Source organism: Nyctibius grandis, chromosome 33 (assembly GCF_013368605.1).
Source record: "Nyctibius grandis isolate bNycGra1 chromosome 33, bNycGra1.pri, whole genome shotgun sequence".
NCBI classification, from domain to species: domain Eukaryota; kingdom Metazoa; phylum Chordata; class Aves; order Nyctibiiformes; family Nyctibiidae; genus Nyctibius; species Nyctibius grandis.
In genome coordinates this window covers 5,057,132-5,073,942 of record NC_090690.1, presented here as the reverse complement: position 1 = coordinate 5,073,942, position 16,811 = coordinate 5,057,132, and the positions used below count along the sequence as shown (strand labels likewise).

The 16,811-nt window shown below is 56.4% G+C and overlaps 2 protein-coding genes across 2 annotated transcripts; one reads left to right on the top strand and one right to left on the bottom strand.

Moving 5' to 3' along the window:
* The first annotated feature begins 4,140 nt into the window (after positions 1-4,140).
* On the top strand, positions 4,141-10,540 carry TGOLN2 (trans-golgi network protein 2). The gene is made up of 4 exons (XM_068421533.1): positions 4,141-4,246; positions 4,726-6,194; positions 7,753-7,836; positions 9,061-10,540. The coding sequence occupies exons 1-4, from the start codon at positions 4,189-4,191 to the stop codon at positions 9,064-9,066; spliced, it is 1,617 nt and encodes a 538-aa protein (XP_068277634.1). The 5' UTR covers positions 4,141-4,188; the 3' UTR covers positions 9,067-10,540.
* A 3,185-nt stretch (positions 10,541-13,725) lies between these two features.
* LOC137675302 (caspase-3-like) lies at positions 13,726-16,300 on the bottom strand. Its single transcript, XM_068421310.1, has 4 exons — positions 16,105-16,300; positions 15,828-16,000; positions 14,098-14,227; positions 13,726-14,012 (listed from the first exon to the last, which is right to left on the bottom strand). The coding sequence occupies exons 1-4, from the start codon at positions 16,298-16,300 to the stop codon at positions 13,726-13,728; spliced, it is 786 nt and encodes a 261-aa protein (XP_068277411.1).
* Between the last annotated feature and the right edge of the window lie 511 nt (positions 16,301-16,811).

Here is a 16,811-nt window from a genome sequence, read left to right as displayed (position 1 = left end):
AGGAGAGCCGTGCTGGAGGTCACAGAATCACGGAATCATGGAATTGTTTTGGTTAAAGGACCTTTAAGCTCATCGAGTCCAACTGTTACCCCAGCACTGCCCAGCCCACCACTAATCCGTGTCCCTCAGCACCACATCTACACGGCTTTTAAATCCCCCCAGGGATGGGGACTCCACCACTGCCCTGGGCAGCCTGTGCCAGCGCTTGACAACCCTTTCCATGGAGAAATTGTCCCTGATCTCCAACCTAAACCTCCCCTGGGGCAACTTGAGGCCGGTTCCTCTCGTCCTGTCGCTCCTTTTCTCCAGGCTAAACCCCCCCAGGTCCCTCAGCCGCTCCTCACAAGCTCTCCAGACCCTTCTCCTTGTGCTCCAGACCCTTCCCCAGCCCCATTGCCCTTCTCTGGACTCGCTCCAGCACCTCAAGGTCTTTCTTGTCGTGAGGGGCCCAAAACTGCACCCAGGATTCGAGGTACAGCCTCACCAGGGGGACGATCCCTGCCCTGGTCCTGCTGGCCACACTAGTGCTGGTACAAGCCAGGATGCTGGTGGCCTCCTTGGTCACCTGGGCACACTGCTGGCTCATATCCAGCCTCCATCGACCAACACCCCCAGGTCCTTTCCCACCAGGCACTTTCCAGCCGCTCTGCCCCAGCCTGTAGCGGTGCGGGGGGTTGTTGTGCCCCAAGGGCAGGACCCGGCACTTGGCCTTGTTGCCCCTCACACAGTGGCCTCGGCCCATCGCTCCAGCCTGTCCAGGTCCCTCTGCAGAGCCTCCTGCCCTCCAGCACATCCACACTCCCACCCAGCTCGGTGTCGTCTGTGAACTGACTGTGGGTGCACTTGATCCCCTCGTCCAGATCGTTGATGCCCAGGTTGAACGCTGCATGGGGCCAAGCCACAGCTGTATGGAGCTGGGGTGAGGTGGACCTGCTGGGTTGGGGTTTGCCGTCACCTCCAACAATGGATGTCCACGTAGAAAGTGCCGAGAAGCTGCAGGAGGTACGGCCGAGCCGGAGAGCCGGGTGGATGGTGAAGTTGGAATTGGGATCGGGCAACCGCGTCCTTGGGAAACGCACGTTCACCGTCATTGCCTGTGAAAAGAAGTTCAAGAAGTGCCTGGTGTCTCCTGGCTGGGAATGTTCCAGGTGAGCCATTACTGTGCTTGGGATGGCTGACGACCTCAGTTGTGTCACAGCAGGTGGGCAGGACGCCCCCGTGAGTCCATCCTGGTCCAGAAACGTGACGTACGGTAAGAAAAGGTTCCAAACCTCCATTAAAGGGTGACATTTTAGTGACGAGCCCGGCCCTAAACTCACTGCAGCTATTGTGAAGGGTTTTATTGCCGGGAGCTGGCAAACAGCTCGTTAAGAGCTTGTGGAGAGCAAACTTCTGGCAGAGCTTGCTCCGGTGGGTGGGTAGCATCTGGGAGCCAGCTTGGTGCTTTTCCCCACTTTATTTTTTGGGGGGAGCGGGGTTACTTCCATCACCTCCATCCGCTTGCTTAATTGCAGCCATCTCCATCAAACGGTCCCCTCTCCCTCCGTAGCTCTGGCTATTCACTAATTGAAATGCCTAATGAGGTCCCAGGGGGTCTCCTGCAGAGATGGAGCTAATTAGGGGCTCAGCAGCAAATGAAACGAAGGTTTCCTCGAACTTGCTTTTTTTTTTTCTTCGCGAGGGGCCGGGGCGGGGAGGACGCACCAGATGTCCCGTTGTCCCCGCTCCGTGCCGGGGTAAGGCTGGCACTCCGCGGATTCCAGGCTCCTGCCAAAGCAGCTGGTGCAGAGGCAGTGGCTACACTTAATACATTTTAATTAGCGTCATTAAATTCTTCCATTTGCTAATTGTTTCTCCTTTTGATCTTTTTTCTCCTGACCAGATTAGCCCTCGGGGGGAAAGGGACGGGGTGGGGGATGGAGACACTTCTGACAAGGTGAGGACTTTATTATCTCCAAGCGTGGGTTTGTCACCAACCCTTGGCAGACCAGGCTGGTGCTAAATTAGCAGCCAGGTTTGTGTGTCCAGCCTATTCTGGGCTGTTCTCAGAAAGAGTCACCCCCCAAAAAGCGACATCCCACAAGGACTTATGAGAAGAGACAGTATCGGTTGAGGAAACCAACCAAAACCTCGCTCCAGTTTGAATAAAGGAGCTGTTTTTTCACGTGAAGAAGGACCAGCAGCTGCCATCACGCTGGGAAGCAGCTGGGTGGGACCAAACGAGAATTTCCTCCTCCTGCTTCGCAGCGACAGAGATAACAATCCTCACTCCTCCTTCGTTTCCTCCTGCCGGTCTACAGCCACGTAATCACGCTGAAGCCAGGAGCAACTTCCTCATCATCCGTGTTGACGGCAGCTTCCCGTTCCTCGGGCTGCGCGGAGAGGGTGCAGCCACACAGAACCATGGAATCGTTTGGGTTGGGAAGGACCTTTCAGATCATCGATCCACCCGCCAACCCAGCACTGCCAAGGCCACCACTAACCCATGGCCCTCAGCACCACATCTACACAGCTTTTAAATCCCCCCAGGGATGGGGACTCCACCACTGCCCTGGGCAGCCTGTGCCAGCGCTTGACAACCCTTTCCATGGAGAAATTGTCCCTGATCTCCAACCTAAACCTCCCCTGGGGCAACTTGAGGCCATTTCCTCTCATCCTGTCGCTCCTTTTCTCCAGGCTAAACCCCCCCAGGTCCCTCAGCCGCTCCTCACAAGTTCTCCAGACCCTTCTCCTTGTGCTCCAGACCCTTCCCCAGCCCCGTTGCCCTTCTCTGGACTCGCTCCAGCACCTCAAGGTCTTTCTTGTCGTGAGGGGCCCAAAACTGCACCCGGGATTCGAGGTGCGGCCTCACCAGTGCCGAGTCCAGGGGGACGATCCCTGCCCTGGTCCTGCTAACGCAGGGAGGTCAGGTGAGGTCACTGGTCCTATTTTTCATATTTTAGCCAAGAAAACTGTTGAAGGAAAAGGAGCCTGGTGTGAGCCACCAGGCGCTGAGCTGATGTCAGCCTCGTACTCGGTATTTTGGGCGCAATTCTGTTGCCAGATGCATTGTTGTAAATCCAGAGGAACTTGGCCTCCATTCAGTGAGTCTTGACTTCCAGGGGGTGTGAGTGAAAGCCGAACGGGCTGGGCATGAGAAATAGCCTCGCTTGTCTGTTTTAAATCTCAACAAAAGCATCGGGCCAACCGTTCTTCTGTCTCCTTAGAAAGGCAGGCACGGGGAGAACAGAGCTGCTGGGATTATTGGAATGTATCGAATTGAATAGAGGATCGGAAAAAAAAAAGAAGAATAATCAACCACATAATCCATCATGCTCCGAGGCCAAGTCAGGATTATTCCCCAAAGTATTATCGCTGCGCGGGGCTCATTTGCTTTGTACGTGGAACGACGCTGTGATATTTTTCTGTGTTTTAGCGTTCAACGGACCGACTGGAGCGGCTGAAGAATTAGTGATGTTATTGTGATTCCTTCTGGAGACGCGGGAGACTTCGCTGCTTGTCGCTCAGCACTTGGCGCTGCAGGATGCCACGTTATTCTATGAGGACTAGTGCGGCCAGCCGGTCTGGGGAAGGGATCGTCCCTCTGGACTCGGGACAAATTGAATCCTGTGTCCAGTTCTGGGCCCCACACTTCAAGAGAGATGTTGAGGTGTTGGAGCGAGTCCAGAGGAGGGCGACCAAGCTGGGGAAGGGTCTGGAGGGTCTGACCTACAAGGAATGGCTGAGGGGCTGGGGGTGTTTAGCCTGGAGAAGAGGAGGCTCAGAGGTGACCTTAGTGCAGTCTACAACTACCTGAAGGGAGGTTGGAGCGGGGTGGGAGTCGGCCTCTTCTCCCGGGCAACCAGCGACAGGACAAGAGGACACAGCCTCAAGCTTGGCCAGGGGAGGGTCAGGTTGGACATCAGGAAGCATTTCTTCTCAGCAAGGGTCATTAGCCATTGGAAGGGGCTGCCCAGGGAGGTGGTGGAGTCACCATCTCTGGGGGGTTTCACACAGGGCCGGACATGGCACTTTTTAAGCCCCGCCCCGAGGCCCCCAAGCCCCGCCCCTTCCCCCACCCCGCCGCTGTTCCCGCTCCCGCTCGCCACCGCCCCGCTCTCGCGAGATCTCCAACCGGAAGTGGCCGTTGTCTCACCGGAAGCGGAAGCGGGCGGCCCGGGCGGTGCGGGCCGTTGCTCCGGGGCCGCCATGGCGCTGCGGCTGCTCCTGCTGCTCTCAGCGCTCCTCGCCGCCGCCCGGGCCCAGGGTGAGGGGGCGGCTGGGGCGGGGGCAGGGCACTGAGAGGGGGGCCTGCGGCTGGGGTAGCCCGGGGTGGGGGGTGCGGGGGGCGGCGGGGGAGGCCGCGGGCTGGGGTCGCTGAGGGGGAGCGGCTGGGCTGGGCGCTCGGTAGCACCGGGGAAGGGGGTTAGTGAGGCCAAAGCAGCGCTTGCCCTCGGGCCGGGTTGTGTCTGACACGGGCGATTGGTTTGTGGGGGCTCTTCCGGCGTTGGGCGCCCCCTGCGTGCGGTGGGAGGCCGGGGGGGAGCCTGGGGGGGTCCCTCGGGGACACTCCGCCGCCGGGTTTGTCACCCTTTTGGTTCCCCAACCGTCACCTCCCTTGGGAGGGAGTTTCCTTCCCCTTCTGGGGCTGCGTTGGCGGGGGAGCTGTCACTGCCAGCTTTGCACGCTGCCTGCACCGAGCGCGGGGGCGGGCGGTGACTGTGGCCTCGGTGTGTTTGCTCACAGCTGCGGGGCAGAGGCCAGAGGACGCGGAGTCCAGCAAAACCGTGGCAGGCGCTGGGGGATCCCTCCCGACGGGGAATGAGCACCAGGATGCGTCCGAAGTGAACGGAGAGCAGCGCTCTGAGTCGGATCCCAAAGTGGGTACGGATCACGCAGAGGTGACGGATAAGGACGGGCACGGTGCGGGTGGGTCTGGCCCCAGCAACAGCGTGGAGAAGCAGACCAGTGGCCAGGATGGTGGTGGCCAGGGTGGCCAAGGCAGCGCCACAAGTCACCAAACCAACAACCAAGGTGGTGGTGGTGGAGCCGGTAACCAGCCCAACAGCCAGAGCAGCAGCCCCGATAACCAGGACAAGAATCCCAGTAACCAGGGTGGTGACAGCCAGAACCAGCGCAACACCCAGGACGGCGGCGACGAAAGCAAGGGCAACAACCAAAGCGGCAACAACGGGAACCAGGCCAACGGCCAGGACAGCAACAACAACGACAAGGACCACGGTGACAACCAGAACCAGGGCAACAACCACGACAGCAGCAACAAGAACAAGGACAACAACCAAAGTGGCAAGAACGGGGACCAGGCCAACAGCCAGGAGAGCAACAACAACACCCAGGACAACGAGAAGAAGAAGGAGGACAACACTCAGGACAGCAGCGACAAGAACCACAACGACAACCAGGACCAGAGTAATAACAAGAACCAGGGTGACAACCAGGGCAGTGGCGGCAACAACAACCAGGGCAGCGGCAACAACAACAACCAGGGCAGCAGCGACACAAACCAGGGCACCAACCAGGGCACCAGCAGCAACAACAATGAGAACAACGGTGGCAGCAACAACAATCAGGGCAGTAACAACAACCAGGACAGCAGCAGCAACAACAACAACAACCAAGGCAGCAACGACGCAAACCAGGGCAGCAGCGGGGGCAGCAACAACGTGAACCAGGGCAACAACCAGCAGAGCAACACTGAGAACCAGGGCAAGAACCAGGACAGCAACACTGAGAACGAGAAGAACAGCCAGAACAGCAACACTGAGAACCAGAGCAACAACCAGAACAGCAACACTGACGACGAGAGCAAGAAGCAGAACAGCAACAACGTGAACCAGGGCAACAACCAGCAGAGCAACACCGAGAACCAGGGCAAGAACCAGGACAGCAACACTGAGAACAAGAGCAACAACCAGGGTAATCAAGTGGACTCAGCGAGAGAGAAAAACGTATCACCACAATCAACTTCCTCCGCCGCTGACGGCGACGGCTTCTCAGAGGATGAAGGAAGCCCCGGAGAGGAAGAGGATGAGGCTAAAGATGGCAGCCATGCTTCCTCCTTTGATAAGGACAGAGAGAAGAGCGTCCCGTCTTCCCCCAGGGCCCAGTCAGAGAACAGCCACTTCTTCGCCTACCTGGTGACCACGGCGATTGTCGTCGCCGCCTTGTACGTGGCGTATCACAACAAGCGCAAGGTGAGTGGCTCTGCTCCTTCCCCACGCCCTCCCCAGCTCCCCCCACACCCGTTAGGAGCTTCCTTTCCTCCGCTGCAGATCGGGACCTGCTCAGTTGGAGAACTTTCCCCCTGCACAGTGTGGGTTTGGTTAATGTTAATTTAAACCTCGGTCCTGAAAGCTTTGGGAGGAGCAGAGGGGGTGTTGTAGCGAGGAAAGGGGTCAGATCTCCGTGGAAATTGGGTGGGCTCAGCTCTGGTGGTTAATTTGAGCTGCGAGAGGTGAGAAGGAAAAGATCTGTGGAGTTCCCCTGTGTTGTCAATAGAATCACAGGCTGGTTTGGGTTGGAAGGGACCTTAAAGCCCATCTCGTTCCAACCCCCCCACCACGGGCAGGGACACCTTCCACCAGCCCAGGGTGCTCCCAGCCCCATCCAGCCTGGCCTTGAACACTGCCAGGGAGGGGGCAGCCACAGCTGCTCTGGGCAACCTGGGCCAGGGTCTCACCACCCTCACAGCAAAGAATTTCTTCCTCAGATCTCATCTCAATCTCCCCTCTTTCAGTTTAAAACCGTTCCCCCTCGTCCTGTCACTCCACACCCTTGTAAAAAGCCCCTCTCCAGCTTTCCTGTAGCCCCTTCAGGCACTGGAAGGTGCTAGAAGGTCTCCCCGGAGCCTTCTCTTCTCCAGGCTGAACAGCCCCAGCTCTCTCAGCCTGTCTCCAGAGCAGAGGGGCTCCAGCCCTCGGATCATCTCCGTGGCCTCCTCTGGACTCGCTCCAACAGCTCTGTGTCCTTCTTCTGTTGGGCCCCAGAGCTGGACGCAGCACTGCAGGGGGGGTCTCCCGAGAGCGGAGCAGAGGGGCAGAATCCCCTCCCTCGCCCTGCTGGCCACGCTGCTGGGGATGCAGCCCAGGACACGGGTGGCTTTGGGCTGCGAGCACACGTTGCCGGCTCATGGTGAGCTTCTCGTCACCCATCACCCCAAGTCCTTCTCCTCAGGGCTGCTCTCAATCCATTCTCTGCCCAGCCTGTGTTTGTGCTTGGGATCGCCCCGACCCACGTGCAGGACCTTGCCCTTGGCCTTGTTGAACTCCATGCGGTTCGCCCAGGCCCAGCTCTCCAGCCTGTCCAGGTCCCTCTCGATGCCACCCCTTCCCTCCAGCGTGTCACCGCACCGCACAGCTCGGGGTCATCCCCAAACTTGCTGACAACGAGTTTTCTGTAGCCGGGTGTGGAAGACTTGCCCTAAAATAATCTTGCACGAGGGGATGCAGCTCAAATGACCCAACTCTCTCTCGCTGGTGGTTTTTTTTCCCCTCTTGTAAAGCTATTTTTGAGGTAGAAGAAAGAAAACGAATTCTTCTTCTTTTTTGCATGTTAGACAAACCTCGTCGCTTTCCATCTCAGCTGCGTTTAAATCTCAGCATTTATTTGTTTCAAGGGCTTTTTCAAATGAAATGTGGTCACTAAAAGGAGGTGAGTGAAGCTGATCTGTGGCCCGTTAGAAAGTGAGAAGTGAGAAAAAGCTTCTTTGGTCGCTGCTGTCCCACTCACCCTGTCCCTGTTCTCTCTCCAAAGATCATCGCTTTCGCTCTGGAAGGAAAAAGATCAAAAAGTGGACGACGGCCTAAATCCGGCGATTATCAGAGACTGGATCAAAAGGTAAGATCTACCCGAGCCGGGCGCTGCCGAGGGGCTGCGGTGCCTGGTGTATGCTCTAAATGCAATATATTGGCTCTTCACATCCAGAAACAGTCACAAAGACCTGACTTAGTGGGTATTGGAAAGCAGATTTTTTTAGGAAACAAACAGTTTTTGGTCTGGAAACGGGGTTTTGCTGGAAGATGGAAGTGATAGTGCTGAGAAATGGTGGCAGAGGAGAAGTTTGTGAGTTTCGAGCTCTGTTGTGCTTAAGAATAAGTTTGTCGCTGACTCAAATGACTTTTTCGAGAAGTTTGTAGCAGGATTCGAGGAGAATTCTCTTTCTTCCTCCCCTTCAAACTTCTTTTCACCTGTTGTCCTGGAAGTCAGATGTGTCTGGAGTTATTTTCTGCAATGGGAAGAGGAGACAAGGAAAGAAAGTCTTTAAAAGTTGAAAAATTTAAGCTGAAACTTGGCCTTTCTGAAGGCTTTTCTTGCCTGGCAGAAAAGGACCTGGGGGTGTTGGGCGATGGGCGGCTGGATGTGAGCCAGCAGTGTGCCCAGGTGGCCAAGGAGGCCACCAGCATCCTGACTTGTACCAGCACTAGTGTGGCTAGCAGGACCAGGGCAGGGATCGTCCCCCTGGTGAGGCCGCACCTCGAATCCTGGGTGCAGTTTTGGGCCCCTCACGACAAGAAAGACCTTGAGGTGCTGGAGCGAGTCCAGAGAAGGGCAACAAGGCTGGGGAAGGGTCTGGAGCACAAGGAGAAGGGTCTGGAGAGCTTGTGAGGAGCGGCTGAGGGACCTGGGGGGGTTTAGCCTGGAGAAAAGGAGCGACAGGACGAGAGGAACCGGCCTCAAGTTGCCCCAGGGGAGGTTTAGATTGGAGATCAGGGACAATTTCTCCATGGAAAGGGTTGTCAAGCGCTGGCACAGGCTGCCCAGGGCAGTGGTGGAGTCCCCATCTCTGGGGGGATCTAAAAGCCGTGTAGATGTGGTGCTGAGGGACATGGGTTAGTGGTGGCCTTGGCAGTGCTGGGTAACGGTTGGATCGATGATCTCAAAGGTCCTTTCACCAAACCCATTCTGTGATTCCATCAGTATTTGGGGCACCGCGACGCGGCCGTTTTCGAACACCGTTAGGGATTTTGTGCCTAAAACTCCAACCCTGATGCTTTGTCCGAGTAGAAAAGCAACAGTGAGCTTTCACATCCTCTAAACTCTTTTTTTTTTCTGCCTTTCCAGATCTAGGTTCCTCCTCATTCAGTGGTGTAACGGTGGCCGGCGATGAAGGTGCAGGCGCACCGGGACACCACCGCCTCCCCCGCTGTACCGCTGCGCTGCCGCCTTCAGGGTTCGACAAGAGGAAGAAGGGGAAATGCTTTTAGTTTTGCACCTGCGCCTCGGTAACATCAAACCTCCCACTTCCTCGAGCCACGTTTCTCCTTTCCCAGCTGCCTGAAGGTGACCTCGTTTTCCTCTTGGGTGTCTGGCTCATCACCTGGGATCCAAGAAACGCCGAGAACCTTTTGTGTCCAAACGAAACGCGATTTGCTGTCTACTGTACTGACCTCTCCTCTTGGAGACAAGAAATAAATCCACCTGCGAAATGAGCCACTTGACTCTTCCCCTCCCAGAGCCGTAGAGCTGCCTTCGTCCCCCGCGTCAGACCCGCACCTTCTCCTCTCCTCTCCCTTCTCTTTGGACGCTGAAGTTCGGAGCCCGTTGATTTGCACTAGTTCAGAAACGATCCGCCGAGGACCCTGATGTGATTTGATTTATTTTCTCTCTCTCCGTGATGAAGAACAACGTTAGAATTTAACATCTAGATTCTTCCAGGCCCGTCTGGAGCTGGTTTTGACCCTTGGGTTGGAGCTTCAACTTCCTCACCTGCATCTTCACATCCTTTTCCCCCCGCAGTTCAGTTTGCACTAAAGGTGACGCTTGTTTGACGCCGTGAAGGAGGGCGGGGGGGGCTTAGAAAGCTTCGTGCCAAATCGCCGTAGCCCTTCGCCTCGCAGGATTGCTTCCCTCCCCCTTGTACCACGGAGTTACGTGGTGACCTAAAACATCTGGTGGTCCCGAAGGGTTTGGGATGGGGGAAACTTGCCGTTGTTGTCAAGCATGTGGTTGAACCGTGGAGCACTTAAACCACGTCCCGGGACGTGCTGCTTCTGTTTGAGGCCGCAAAACAACGTTGATTCAGGAATTAGAGCTGTGAGGTTGGGTTTATGGTTGTAGTTCTCCTCCAAAGATGTTCGTTTGAGACGGGATGTTTCTGAAGCACCCGCCCGGCCTTGTGCTTTTGGGGTTTTTTTGCCAAATGGGCAGGAAAAAAATTGGTGGGAGGCACCTAGAGCTCCTCACGCGGGTGCCTGTCGGTGCCTGAAGCTCGCGGCAGCCGCACAGGAGTCGCCCTCGAGTAGGAAAAATCCCGCTCGGCGTCACTTCCCTCCAGCTGGGCGGCTTGGGGGATGGAGTCAGCCCTTCTCCGCGTTGGGAATGTGCCCCGGGGTCGCTAAAGACAAGCAGGGACGTGTCCTTGGCTGCCTGTGGAAGGTACAGCTGGGTTGGGCTGGTTCGTTCCTCACGTAAGAGGGGAGAAGGGACTTGACCCACTCCTGAAAGGAAAATCCTTTTTCCCCACTTTTCCCCCCCACTTTTCCCCCCCACTTTTCCCCCCCACTTTTCCCCCCCACATTCCCCCCCCTTTCCCCCCCCTTTCCCCCCCTTTCCCCCCCCTTTCCCCCCCCTTTCCCCCCCCTTTCCCCCCCCTTTCCCCCCCCTTTCCCCCCCACTTTTCCCCCCACTTTTCCCCCCACTTTTCCCCCCCCTTTCCCCCCCCTTTCCCCCCCCTTTCCCCCCCCTTCCCCCCCCTTCCCCCCCCTTCCCCCCCCTTTCCCCCCCCTTTCCCCCCCCTTTCCCCCCCCTTTCCCCCCCTTTCCCCCCCTTTCCCCCCCTTTGCCCCCCTTTGCCCCCCTTTTGCCCCCCTTTGCCCCCCTTTCTGCCCCTTTTTTCTTTTTTTCCCCTTTTTTTCCTCCTTTTTTTTTCCTTTTTTTTTTCTCCTTCTTTTTCCCCCCCTTTTTTTTCCCCCTTTTCCCCCCCTTTTTCTGGCTGTTTTAAGCACAAAGCATGAGAAACTCCCTCTTGGCTTTACATAACTTTCAGGGTTTCCATAGTAAACCCTTTCTGATGCTCAAAGGACTTCGCAGAAGCTTTTGGAGCGCGAGGCGGAGGGAAGAGAAAGGAACACAAGTTCAGGACCATCCTTGTGGGGGGAAATGTCCCTTCTGAGAGGGGGGAGCTCCTGCAACGAGACTCCGGAGCCTGGAGAGGTCTGAGGTTCACGTGGGGGCTCGTGTCTAATGACGGGGCAGGGGGAAAAAACACCCAACGTGTGAAATACCACGTGCTGAGCTGCTCCTGCCGGAGTTTTCCGCACGTGCCTGCTGTTTTCCTGCTTTTTAAACCAAAAAATAATTCCCAAAGGTGGTTTTTTTTTCACCATCCGCCTGGTTTTCTCCCCCGTGAGCTTTTCCAGACGCCTTTCAGTCCTCTGGCATTCCAGGTCGTGTTGGAACTGCAGGGTTGGGGCGAGGCAGAGCTCACACTGGCCTAAATCAGGGGGACTCCCCCCTCCAAACCTCCTCCCCGGCAGCTCCTGAGGGGTTTTTTTTTTGCCAAACGTCCCTATTTTACGCTTTGAATCCGCGAATGGTTTGTGTTCTGCTGCGACTTGCTTTGAAGGATGATTTTTTTATATTTCTTTGTACTTTTTTTTTTCGTTTGTTTCCCTGCGTGAAGTCAATAAATGGATTTAAGACAAATAAATAAGGAGTTTTCACCTTTGTTTTTGTTCACCTGTTCTTTTCATGGTCTCCTTTGAAACCCATCGACGTCGGCGCAGGTTAGTTCCTCTTCGTGCCAAAAAATAAATATATTTTTAACAAAAACCAAGTGGTTTGTGTTCAGAGTGTTGTGGGGGAGCTCGATTTGCACGTGCAAACTTCACCCTCGGGTGACCAGTTTAACCCTGCGGCCGGAAAGAGCCGAGACCAGGTGTCAGCTGAGAGTGGATTTGAAACATTTCCAGTCTGCTGAGATCGCCCCGTGTCACCGAGCCCTGTCCTCGTGACCACTTGCTTCCTCGTACACGGGGTTATTAGGACCTGACCTTAAGATTAAGAGTTTAAATTCCTTTTAACACGAGCTCAGTTGTGAATTTCTCCGCTTGTATTTCTTCTTTCACCCACAGGGAGGCTCTGAGGAGGGTGCAGCCCGTGTCCCAGCGCAGCCTGGCTCCTCTGAGCAGCAGAAACTGGGAGAAACTGGAAAACAAAGAACCCACTGGTGCCACTTTGGTTCCCCCACGGCGAGAACAACCTGCGTGGAAAAGGGGAAGAGAAAGTCCCGCGATCGATGGCGGATGATGGGGGTGCTTCTGGGCAGCGTTTCCTGCTGCTTCCTGCAGTAAATACAAGAAACTTTTGCCTTTCCCCCACTTTTTCCCTAAAAGGAGAAAAAAATTCACCCTCTTGTGCTCTTCTCCAGCTTGGCTGGACCCCAGCTGCCTGGCAGCGAGTGCAGAGGGCTAGGAAAAAGGGAGAGCCGGTTGTTTTCCTCTTGATGGGGTCGCTGAGAGCTTGGGGGAAGGAAAAAAAGGTGGAAATGGGGAATTACAATAAAAATTCCCCGTTAATCTGCACGTGGGGTTGTCAGAGTGAGCGTGAGCAGATCAAAGTGCCAATTTGCTGCGTGCCTTGAGAGCCATTTCCCGAAGAAACAATAAATTGTGCTCCAAGAGCACAAATTTGAACCCTTTGCCCGCTTCCACCTGGATTTTAGAGTGTTGTAGAGTCTCAAAACTCTTTTATTCCTACAGGTAGAGCGATTGTAGTGGGGAAGGAACGACCCCGCGGGTCCCTCGAGGGAGAGGATGCGGCAAGTGCCGAGCGTGGGCTGCACGTCGGGGCGGCTGCACCCGTGGGCCAAAGTCCAGGGGTAGGAAAAAAAAGATAAAGGAAACCAAAATGAATCTGCCAGCTGGGTTGGGCTCGGCTTATCGCAGCTGGATTGTTCGGGGCTACGCTGAGAAATACCGACACGGGCAGAGGTTAATGCCGGAGGCCCTCGGGGTGGAGGTTTAATGCGTGAGCACGGGGTGGAACTCAGCATGTTTTGGAGGAGATCTTTGCCCCGTCGCACCCTCTCTCCTCCTGCGACCATCTGAGGACCCACGGAGCAGAGATGTCCCTGTGTTTGCACACAAGCGTCAGGAATCTCGCAAAGACCCAGTTGTCCAACGTGAACTCGGAGAACTGCTCCTAAATCCACCCCCCAACCTCCACTCCAGCTCCCACCAGAACCCCCCAACCCACAAACCCTCCTAACAGCCCTATATTTTATGCTGATTATTTTCAAGCCTTGAATTCTCCAGCAGCCTCGTGAGCTCGAAGGTGGGGTGATCTTTCAGCCGTGTTTTCATTATGGGTAGGGCACCAGCCAGGTAAACACGTCGGCTTTGCCTCTGTAAGGCCGTGGCTTGGGAAGGTTTGTTTAGATTTAAAATAAAAAAAGATAAGTGAGATTGTGTTTGCAAGATGGGAGCTTTTTTGTGTCAGAAAATCAAGGGGAGAAGCAGGTTTACGTCCCCCTCCGGAGCTGTGGGTCGCCGTGGCGGGGGGGTGCTGCTGTAGGGCGTTCGCTGCACCATCGGGTGCTTAAATCGTTTTGCTCTGTGGTAAGATCTGCCCCAGCTGCACGTGGCTTGTTAAAACCTCCCCCCCCAGTAGCTCCAGCACCTCCCAGATCGAGCCAGTCACCTTCCCAGAGGGGTTTTCTCTTCATTTTCTTCTACCTTGTCCCATTTTTTTTCTCCAGGGGATTTTTTGCGGCCGATCTTGCTGCTCTTCACCCTTCCCCGGGCTCTCCTGCAGAGCCAGCAGCTCTCAAACACCCATCTGCCCCCTCCGCCGTGGGTGCCGAGAAGGGGAAAACCTCCTGCAGCAGGTTGGTGACGAAGCAGGGCATCTCCTTACATCCCTCGTAGGTGCCCCTGGCCTGGCAGCGAAAAGCCACCTCCCAATTAACGCGGGTCAGGAGGCGGTTGAGGGCCAAGTGACGTTCTTCTCCCTCCAGGACCTTACGCAAGGCCTGGAGGAACATGGATCCGCGGGCGTTGAGGAAGGCCCCGTAGCCTGAGGGAAGGAGAGCGGCGTCGGTCGTGCCGTGGCTGCGCGACGGCAAGAGGAAACGTGGTCGGGGTGTTGGGCTGTCCCTTACCTGGGCTGCAGGCGAACATCACGACGGTTTGGGGAGGGATGGAGGGGCAGTGTGAGGAGCAGGCTGGCGCGGGCTCCCCGCTGTCGCACTCCACAACCACCCCGTGGTCCAGCTCTGTCCCCCGACAGGCCTGCGGGCAGAACGGCTGTTGTCAGCTCCCCCCTGCTCTGCTCTCTCTCCCTTTTGCAAGCCTAAAGCTCTGGGGGCTCCCTATGGACCCCCCCAAGCCAACTATGCCCCATCCCATGGCGCAGAGCCTCTCCCCGCTCCTATTCCCCAAGTCCTGCAGCCCCACATGGTTCCTTCCCACCTCTGTCCTCTTCTCATCCACCGCAGCCCAAGCCTCTTCCCAATGAGCCTGGAGACGAGGCTCCCTCCTCTCCTCCCTACGTGTTTCTCACGAGGCTTCTTCCCCTTCTCTTTGCATTTATCCCTCCCCATAAATGTGGGCCTGCACGTGCGAACCCCAAAATACACCTGGAAACGCAAGAGCCCGCTGGGGAAGCGCTGGGAGATCGTTTGTGCACGATCTTTTATTCTACGTTTGATATTTCTCACAGGGCTGGTGTCAGGAAGGCGCTGGAGAGGGACTAGAGCTCTGAGGACATGTTTCACCCCTACCTGGAGCCACCTCAGCTGGGACACGTTGGTTGGGACCAGCCCAAATGTCCCCAGCGTTAGGGGGTGAGGGGGAGCGTCCCCTCGCCTCTCCCTGCGCAAGCTCCTCGCTCGGGACGTGGCCGGCTAACGGGCTGCGACACCCTGACACTGAAGAGCCCAGAGGGGTGGCCGGAGGCCACCGAGAGCCGTGGGGATGGCGAGGGGAAGCGGCTCAGGCTCTGGACACCCGCAGCCCTGCGGTGTTTGCTCTCTGGAGCACAAGCTGATCGACGTGCCCAGATCAGTCTCTGGGTTTGTTGGCTTGTGTGGGGGATGTCCCCAGCTGTCACCGCTCCCTGAACGGCGGCCAAGCCCTTGGCCAGCAGATAACGAACACCATGAGTGATTTCTACTTGCTTTCACATGAAAAGATTTCCATGTGTTTGCATAACGTTTGCAGAGCTCACACTGGCTGCTGGGATCCATCCAGTTATCAGATTAATTTGTTTGTTCGTTATCTAACCCTCCGTGTCAGATCAGCGCTCGACCGTACTTCCAGGGCTCCTTTCCTCCTCCCTCCTCCTTCAGAACCAGCTCGGAGCTTTATTTTTTTCCCCTACTCCATCCCCAGCTCGCAGCTGAGCTTCTCCCAGCCCTACCCCAGGAGTTTCCTGGGCCTAAACGTCACGGCAATGGGATTTAGAGGCAGCTTTTATTGATTCACCTTTCTCCTGGTGCTATCTGGGAGGAATATTTAATCCCAGCAACGTCACGTGTCGTGGCAAACAATTTGGTTTCAGTCCACCAAGAGAAGTGCTCCTGTCTGGGGATACTGGGAGAGAACTGGGGCTGTTTGCTGGAGAAGGGTGAGGCAAGGCTGGGCGAGGAGTGTTTGCAGCGAGCAAAGAAACCTCCAAATCGGTGAAAGAGTGAAAAAAAGAGGGATGGAGGGTTGTGGTGGGAAGGTGGGGAGCGATGAAAGGATCAAGCTGCCACGTGGATGCAGCAAAATCCACAATTAAACCAGACTTAGACCAGCAGCAACCTTAAGCCTCGTGCTTGTGCCAGTCTAATTCTGCACAAACTTAGTAAAAAAAAGGGATCAGGTTCTCATCCAGCGCCGGCGTTACCTGGATAAAGAAGATTTTGGGTATTTTGGTGAGCGCTGGGCACTTCTCCGAGGCTAAAATCTGGAAAATCCGGGTCAGTTGAACCGGTTCCATGTCACACCCGAATACGAGCCCGTCGTCTCCGTGGCTGGAGATGATGCTCACGAAATACTCCCCGTGCTCGCGGCGACGCTCTGCAACGACACGGCCCAAGCGACGCGTCGAGGTGTCGGGGTGCTTAGAGCAGGAGGTGGGGGGGATGAGGAGGGGGCTTAGGGGCTGGCGGGGGGACACGTACCGTGTCGGTAAAGGTCTTCTATCTCCTTGGCCGTCTGGTTGTGCCTCAGCTTCACCTTGTAGTTGAGCTGCGAGAGGACGTCGGAAAGCTGCTTCGCTTCTCTCCGGGCTCCCCTCCGCGTCCCCAGCGCCCCGTCGCCGTCGGTGAAATCGGTGTTGACGATGACAAGAGCCCGGCTCGGCCTCGCCTGGGACATGCTGGGCTGTCCCCTGCGATGGGGTGGGTGGCTCCGAACCCCTCGCGGCGCCGGCAGCGAGCCCCGGAGAGCGCGTCCTGCTCCCGTGGGTGACTCGGCACCAGCGCGGCTGATTTTTATTTTCAAGGGCAAGGCAGGAGCAAATGTCACCTGCCGAGGGAGCGAGATGGCACCTGGGCATGAGTCACGGGGAGAAGGGCTGTGCCTTGTCCCTGGGTTCAGAGGGCTGAGCTGGCACCGTTCAGCCCGCGGTTTATGAACAATATATACGGAGGGGGCAAAAAAAAGAGGTTTGAGTCTTGGTTTCCCCCAAAGCCAGGCAACTCCTGCTTCCCATCGCTGCCTGCGGGGAAAACGGCCCCTTCCAGCGTCCCCCGCGGGCTCCTCGCAGGGCTTTTTGGCCAGCGTGGCTTATTGCCCACCCCTGCGTGCTCCTGGCGAGGCGGCAGGCACCTGCCCACTGGTTTTACCCCCTTGGCACACCCGTTTGTGGCACTTTTGGGATTATTCC

Bases quoted from the DNA above. Each gene is read 5' to 3' on its own strand.
- TGOLN2 (XM_068421533.1), top strand. From the start codon at position 4,189: ATGGCGCTGCGGCTGCTCCTGCTGCTCTCAGCGCTCCTCGCCGCCGCC. The intron at 4,247-4,725 runs GTGAGGGGGCGG...GTTTGCTCACAG, and splicing joins CGCCGCCGCCCGGGCCCAGG to CTGCGGGGCAGAGGCCAGAG. The intron at 6,195-7,752 runs GTGAGTGGCTCT...CTCTCTCCAAAG, and splicing joins CGTATCACAACAAGCGCAAG to ATCATCGCTTTCGCTCTGGA.
- LOC137675302 (XM_068421310.1), bottom strand. From the start codon at position 16,300: ATGTCCCAGGCGAGGCCGAGCCGGGCTCTTGTCATCGTCAACACCGAT. The intron at 14,228-15,827 runs GTAACGCCGGCG...TTCTGCCCGCAG, and splicing joins CCAAAATCTTCTTTATCCAG to GCCTGTCGGGGGACAGAGCT. The intron at 14,013-14,097 runs GTAAGGGACAGC...TCCTTCCCTCAG, and splicing joins GATGTTCGCCTGCAGCCCAG to GCTACGGGGCCTTCCTCAAC.